The sequence below is a fragment of the Phyllostomus discolor genome, chromosome 2 (genome assembly GCF_004126475.2).
Source record: "Phyllostomus discolor isolate MPI-MPIP mPhyDis1 chromosome 2, mPhyDis1.pri.v3, whole genome shotgun sequence".
Taxonomy (NCBI): Eukaryota; Metazoa; Chordata; class Mammalia; order Chiroptera; family Phyllostomidae; genus Phyllostomus; species Phyllostomus discolor.
Window position 1 is genome coordinate 124,007,274 of NC_040904.2, and position 7,791 is coordinate 124,015,064.

Consider the following 7,791-nt stretch of genomic DNA (forward strand, 5'->3'; position numbering starts at 1 on the left):
TGTTGGGGGGTAGGGGGGTACTGGGTGGAGGGGAGGAAAGGGGAGAAAGCTGGAACAACTATAATAGCATAATCAATAAAACATTTCTAAAATAGAAATATTTAAATAATATTAACTATATGAAACCCACAAATTAGCAATACTTACATTTAAAATTCTCAATTTTGGGCGTGAAGTCTTTTCATGACGAGAGCGACTTCTCACAGATTTTCGATAATGCCGTTTTGTAGTTCTCCCTTCATGCCTTCCACTGGATGATGGGACATTCTCATTGCCATCACTCATACCTGAAGCAACATCTGAATGTGCACTTCAAAAAAAAGTTCAGTTTACAGTATGAGATTTAAGGTTTGTATTTTGAAGTTTCATGCCATCCTACCTACCAATTGAGGATAGAGAACTTTACTTTTACATACCTGTCTATAGAAGAGATCACAGTGGCAGGCTGGGTAGGTTGTGGCTGTGCTACTGGAACTGGCTCTGGAGGAGCAATCTGAGAGACTCCCTGAGTACTCTGTGAATAAAAAGAATAATTCAAATCTTGGTAGTAATAGAGTTTATTTATTATTCACTATTCCAAAAGCTACTCATTATTTTCTTATTCCCCATCCCTCCAAGTCCTAGAAGCACTAAATTGACTAGTAATTCTTAATACTCAGCATCTAGAGACTGTGGTCTTAAAATTCCAAAGGAAGTCTCTAAAGCTAGTCTCTGATATAGACTGCATGTGTGGTATCAGCCAACACAGTTGCTATGTAGTGAGAAACTACAATTTGCCATGCAGCCAGCATCTTACCAGAAGTGTGCAATAGGGCAGGCAGAGCAAAGTGCAAAGATGATTCAGATCTTTCTCCTAGTAGGACAAAAATGATTACTGGGAGCACAGCGGGATAAGATATTCTTACGACCGCCAATGGCAAGAATTTGTGAAAGGAGAAGAATAATGGCTAAAGTACTAGCTAGAGAAGTGAAGTGCTAATAGGGTTAATCTTCTCCAAGGCACACTCACTTCCCAACAGAACAGCCAGTGGCAACAAGGCCCCCACATTGGCATTTCATTCTGCTGTAAGAAAAAGTCATTCAGAAGTTAGTTTGAAATTGTCTTCAAAGTTCAAAACCAGGGAACCTCTGTTTCTCCTTTATAATTTTTATCCCATTATATATATATATATATATATATATTTTTTTTTTGGATATGAACATGCAGAAATTCCATTTACCTCCAGAGCTGCTTGCTGGGAGGATGTAGTGGGGGCTTGTGCTAAACTCACTGCTGGTTGGGACACTTGAACCTGTCCTCCTATACTGCCCACAGGAACTAAAAGATTGGATTCCATATAAGGCTGCACCACTGTAGGAAAGTAACCTGGTGTAGCTAATGCTTCTGTGGGCATGGGAGGGGATAAGACTGTAGAAGGGATGCAAACAGAAGCCACGCTGGAAGAGGGAGCAATATTTGCATCTCCTGGGTATTGTGGTGGCAGTCGAGATGGAAAGCCCTGTGATAGAAATGAGGAAGGTGAGTTAGTGCAGGTTGGGTCATCAAATTAGCAAAACAGCAAGACATGCCAAAAAAAAAAAAGAATGCACACAGCAAAGAAGAACAGTAGTAGCCCAATCTTTTTCTAATAATTTAAAGAAGACTTCAATTTGATTCTTGAAATGAAATGGTAGACTGATTATAATTTAGAGGATAGAACTCTACAGTATACTTTAAATTGCTAGGTTTTTCCTCCTAGAGATTATTTAAATAGGAGGAATAGACATAAGTCCTTTTAGAAAAATATCTGCTTTCTAGCCAATCTTAAGCTGGAGGATGCAAAAACTCTTCAAGGTGTTAGTCATTCCAGTCATATATCATGACTTGCTCGTCTTCTAAATTGAAACCCTGAGGCTTTTTATTGATACCATGTTGGCTACTCCATTTATTCTTTTTATTAGAAAAGCAGCCTGATATACTCTTTTAGTAGCCATATTTAGCATTCAATTAGCTTATACTGAGTTTTAAGAGAAATATTTATCTTCCAAGAAGTGTCATGGAAAAATAGAAACGAATCATTATACATCATCACCCTGTCCTTTCTCAGAATTTTACTATTTTAACTTCTCTAGGTGAGATCAATAATTATTATTATTGCTAGTTATTCTGATATTCAATTACTAGATTTTCACAACCTTGATGGTCTACTACTAGAACCAAACCCTCTGGTGCCCTCTTTTTTGCTAGCCAACACAATACCTGGTACAGAACATCTCCAGAGGGAAGTGGAACCTCAGCAGCTTGTCCAAGGTTAGCTGGTATTCCCATGGACTGAACTGCTGGCTGCAGGAGCTGTGGGTGAACCTGACTTGGCAGCTGAGTCACAGGCTGCAGAAGGGTTGGAAGCTGACTAGAAGCCACAGTTGATCCCCCTGGGATCGCAGCTGCTGTAGCCGATGAAGCCAAGGTGAGCAGAGGCTGATTAATGCCAGCTGCAATTGTGATGGGAAGGGGTGAGAAGCCTGTCTGAGTCGCAGACACATGAGGAGCCGATATAGGAATTTGAGAGACAGGGTACTGAGGGAGTAAGGAAGTAGGGAGTGGCTGTCCCATAGGGAGAAAATGAGCACCAGAATGGACTGGAACAACTGAGGGCTGTGTTGCAACTGGGATCTGAGGTTCACCTTGGATAGTTGGTACTGGCTGGGAAACTGGAAGCTGAGAAGGTAAAGAACAACAAAACAGACAGATTTTAAAAAAAAGAAAAAGCAAGGCAACCAAAGCAAGATTTACGTATTAGCCAAAAAGGATGAAAATTTAAAATATGAAACCCCGAATACATTAGTGTAAGTTAATATGCCACATAAAAATAGAGAAAGGAGAGAAGGATATGAAGAGGCTGACAGACTGTTCCAAATCTTTGTAGAAAAGTTTGCTAATGCTTCATTGTTCAACAACAAAAAGTGGACCCTTTCACAGGCGAGATTTTTTAATAGGTTTTGTTGAAATATATTTCCCAGACCATAATTCATTGGCATGTCTGCTGTCACTAAATCTATGACTACTACTATAATAGTTACCAAAATTCAAATAAATTTATTTCTTTTTTCCCCAATGGAATTAGATTTTATCCACATTGCCTGTAACACAGGCCTATAAAAGTAGGTATAATTACCATATTTCATTGATTCTAGGATGCAATCATCCCTCTCCACCACCTTGTCATTTTAACATTTGTGAACCTGATACAATTAATGGTGTGTCAGTACTCAGTGATACATAATATAATGGTGCATTTTACAATTGATAGTATCTCAGCAATAACAGTATGACAGAAACAACACAGTGTGCCAAAATAGAAGCACAAGCCCCAGTGTTAAAGCTGAAAAAAGGGCACTCAAAAGAGCATATCTTTATCTAATAGGGCATTTTTCAAGTGATTGGAAGACATCTTAGAAAAAACACCATTCCATATAAGGAATTTTTATGACTTACTGTCAGCAGAGGCAATGAGGGATAAAACAATGCATAAATCTGCATGAAAATATAGCACAGCTACAGACCTGGATACTAGATATAGGTGGCATAATTCTCAATGTCATAGGTTCAGTTACCAAAGCACAGTTACAGGATTCATCAAAGTTCTAATTCTTGTCAAACTGATTTTAGACTAATAAACCTAAAAGCTAGGTTTTTAGACTGCATACTTTTTTAGATTGCCACTGCTCTCAGCATGTATCCATTTACATTAAGCGATGCATATGCACAAAAGGAGCAATTTTCCACTTCATTTTTTTGCAGAAAAAAATAAACAACTTCAATATTTCACCATTAGAGAAGGTAGAAGCCTATCCATAAGAAGGGACAGATTATGTGGAGTTCCCTTTTAACATACTTTTAGAAATTAAGTATTTACCTGTTTTCCAGCTGATACTTGAGGCAAGACCTGTGGGGCTTGAGGTTGACTCACTGGCTGTACAGTAGTAGCCTCACTAGAGGCTGATGTCTGTGGAAGTGAATACTGCACTGTCTGCTGAGGAGGGGCTGTCTGCTGTATTCCCTGCTGCTGAGAAGAAAATATAATTGTTCAGTTTTATTTCAAGTCATTAATAGCATGTTTTTGACAAAGTATGTTTGCCTGAGTCCTTTAGTGTCTGTAAATAATAGTAATTTTAGTAATCAAGACATACACAAACTCAAATTCATCAATTCCCCTTTATATTTCTCTTTTCCTCTGGTGTTCTTTACTTACGATGGTACCACCAAGAACCAATGTTTCACAACGTGAGTCACCACTGCATTCCCTCTTGCCCCAAGAGCAGGTCATTTATAAAGTTCTTCAAATATCATATCCAAATAGGTCCTCCCTCCTCCCACCCATTTTTCCTCTTTCTTGGTATCAACTCTTACTTTGGTTCTCCACTGAAATTAATCCAATGCCCTCCTTCAATCTTTTTCCATTAATCTATTTTACAAACTATAATCAATTTGCTTGAAAAATAGCTCTGATTATAGCTCCAAAATAAGTGAGAAAAAGCATTGTATTTGGAATTTCTGCTTTGTCATTTACTAGATGTAATACCTTAGAGAGCATTCATTTTAATGTCAAAATGACATGCCCTTCTTTGAAAATAAGGACACTGTCATTCACACCAGAGCAGGACAAAGAGAACAACACTTAGGAATCAAACCATGTGCTGGGCACTCTGGTGTAACACACCTAAACTTAATGCAGATAAATAACTGTAGCCAAATCCCAAAATTTTTAATAAAGTGATGGCTCCCTGTTGCATAACAAAAATCTGACCTTCATAGCTGCGTCTCAAGACTTTCTAAAACTTATAACTAACAAAAATTTTAATACAAAAATACTTGTTTGTAATAAATATTTTAACCAATACATCAGATTATAAAGCTAAAGTAAAAATACCCCAACCTCATTTTTCAGTGGCAACCACTATTAGTAGTTCAGTGCCACACCTTTACAAAATTATTTTGTATGTATAAATGGTCATTTACACACAAGCACATTTTAGGTACTTTGTTTGTTAAAACAAAAACATGCCCATTATATAAATACTGTTCTCTAACACATTTTCACTTCACTTATCAATGGCATCAATGTCCTAATGATGAATATTTTGGTTATTTTTTTAGCAAAATAAAATCACCAGTGATCATGTTCATTTTATTCTTATTTCTGATAATGTAGTCTTATTTCTTAAAAAAGATTTTATTTTCTTTTAGAGAGATGGGAAGGAGGGAGAAAGAGAGGGAGAGAAACATTGATGTGTGAGAGATATATCAATTGGTTGCCTCTCTCAAGCCCCCAACTGGGGGACCTGGCTTGCAACCCAGGCATGTGCCCTGACAGGGAATCAAACCAGATATCTTTCATTTTGCAGGCTGGCACTCAATCCACTTAGCCACGCCAGCCAGGACAACTGTATTTTTATTTTAACTCAAAAAAAAAAAAAAAAAATAGGGAACCAATGGCTGCTGAATTATTTAAAATTTATTTTCAGCAAGTAAGATATAGCATATGTGTAACAACTACAACAAAACTCTGAATGTAAGAAAACTTCCCCAGTTTCCCACTGAAAAGAACAATGAAAAACTGGAAAACCTTTTTGGTCAACTTGACTATACTTAAGCTTTAAGAAATTTACATGAAAATACCTAAAATTATCTAAGGCATTAATTTACATATATAAGTAAGACTGCATATTATATAAGTACAGTAATTTAGAAATACCACTTCCCCCTCCATCATTAAAACTCTTCACATGTAAATATATTAGTGGAGCAATATACTACAGTGTTCTGGAGCCTTACATAACACTTTCTCTGTGTCTTGAAGTAAAATTTTCAGGGAAAGTTGAGGTGTTTTTTTTGCATTTGTCATATAGACTCACATGCATGTTATCTTTGTATTAACTCCTTAAAGTAAATAAGCTGTTTACAATGACATATAAACCTCGAATAGTGAAGGTCTGACCTGGAATAGCCATTCTCCTAAGAACCAAATCTATGTTTAGTTTCCTGACTTTTATTTCAAAACCAATTCTGTTAGATGCTGTCTGTAAACATTTCCAACCACATACATTATTTTTAAGGTCCTTCTTTACATTTGTTCTCAATGGTTTTATCAATAGTTTTGGTTATTGTTCAAAATAAAGAACACTGAGAGTCCTGTGATATGAAAGCACGATCAAAGCTTTAATGTATGGTGATTCCCTTCTTTGCTAAGAGAAAAGGATAAATCTGAGAACAAATCCCAACTTTTATTTGGGCATATGATTCTCTCTCTCTCTGTCTCCCCCACAACCCCAAACCCCATGAATGCGGAACAATGCTTACATCCAGATTTGGACACAATTGGCTCATTCCTTTTCTTTTGGCTGAGAATAATCTCTATTTTTATATCTGAGACTAACTCATAATCAGAGTCTAGTTCAAATGATATCTTTTTCACAAAGCATTCCTGATATCCCCCTTCCTGCTAGGAAGTGAGGTAATGCCATAAGTGGGTAGCAGTTAAATGGTGAGTTGTGGATTTGGACTACTGGGATTAAATTCTGTGTCTACCTCTTATAAGCTATATAAGCTTGGGTAAATCAGCTTCTTCAAATTTCATCTCAGCTTTCCCATCTGTACAACAATAGTACCTACACTTACAGGATTCAATAAGGATTAAATAAAAATACAGATTAGTGTTTTGTACATTGTGTATGATGTTGGCCATTATCCTTACTTGTTTTGTAGGGGTTAATATATCTGGTCCATCTTGGGCCTCAGGGCCAAGCCTTTGGCTCTTCAGAGCATGAACTCAATTAGGAAAAAAACTCCTTAATTAGCTGAGTGGGGATGCGTGTGCATGTGTGTGTGTGAGAACAGTCAAAGATGAATAGTTTTATATACATAAACCCTCACTCTTTGCTTAAAATAACTGAGAGCCATGCATGCCAACTGTACCTTAGAACATTTAGGGAGAAGTGGCTCCTTTGAATAGGCCAGCAGTATATGGTGATTGTTTCTGGTGTACAATCACACTGGCTGATAATGAATATATCAGCCAACGAGGTACAGTTTAGCACACTACCTTGGCACCAGCTTTGCTCATGAAACTAGTTCAAACCAGCCTACTCTGACTATGTACTCTGTTGAACATGTGTACTAGGTTAAAAAAATATTCATGAACTCAATTGAAGAAATGATTAAGTAGTGTAGCTCATGAGCTTTCTGTGGAAACAAAGTTTTCTAGCAGGAAGAAGAAACTCTTTTTGGTACCTCATTGAGATACAGCATACCACTAGAAGGGACTCAATAAAAAATATGAAAAAAGCAATCCTGTAATTCATTGTATTTCAAAAACCCATGAAACAAAGTAAATTTCAGCTAAAGTAGATTTCTTGACTCACTCTAATAAAACTAGACATAGTTTCCTAAGGGGTTGAGACCTGACCATTGTAAAACAAAAATTACATCTAAAAATAGGCTCTATCCATATAGTACATGAGGTTTACAATCTTTTGTTTTTATTTTTGGAAGCCCCGTAGCTAAAATAAATAAATGTAGCTTTTTGGGTACTTGCAGAATCTTAAGTCCCTATAGAACTTTAATAGAGAAGAAAGAACACTATTCTGGAAATCTTGAATTCTGCCTTGTAATTTTTAGTTCTATCCACTTACAAGGCTATATGACCCTAGAAATGTGGTCTAGACCACATATACTTGGCTCAATTTAGTGACTCTATTTAAATATCATGGTCTATTTAAAACAGGTCATAGCCCTGGCTAGTATAGTTCAGT

At 36.8% G+C, this 7,791-nt stretch overlaps 1 protein-coding gene across 18 annotated transcripts in view; it reads right to left on the reverse strand.

Moving 5' to 3' along the window:
- WNK1 (WNK lysine deficient protein kinase 1) overlaps positions 1–7,791 on the reverse strand; it is a 147,110-nt gene that overhangs the window by 29,372 nt on the left and 109,947 nt on the right. For 6 of the 18 annotated variants that reach the window (XM_036018494.1, XM_036018495.1, XM_036018493.1 and 3 more), the window contains 5 exons: positions 3,897–4,046; positions 2,240–2,698; positions 1,221–1,499; positions 417–514; positions 148–310 (listed from right to left, as the gene is read on the reverse strand). In XM_036018494.1, the coding sequence (XP_035874387.1) occupies positions 148–310; positions 417–514; positions 1,221–1,499; positions 2,240–2,698; positions 3,897–4,046 (1,149 nt within the window). Of the gene's footprint in view, positions 1–147; positions 311–416; positions 515–1,009; positions 1,064–1,220; positions 1,500–2,239; positions 2,699–3,896; positions 4,047–7,791 lie in introns of all 18 variants that reach the window. The other 12 variants (XM_036018496.1, XM_036018492.1, XM_036018497.1 and 9 more) reach the window with 5 other exon arrangements.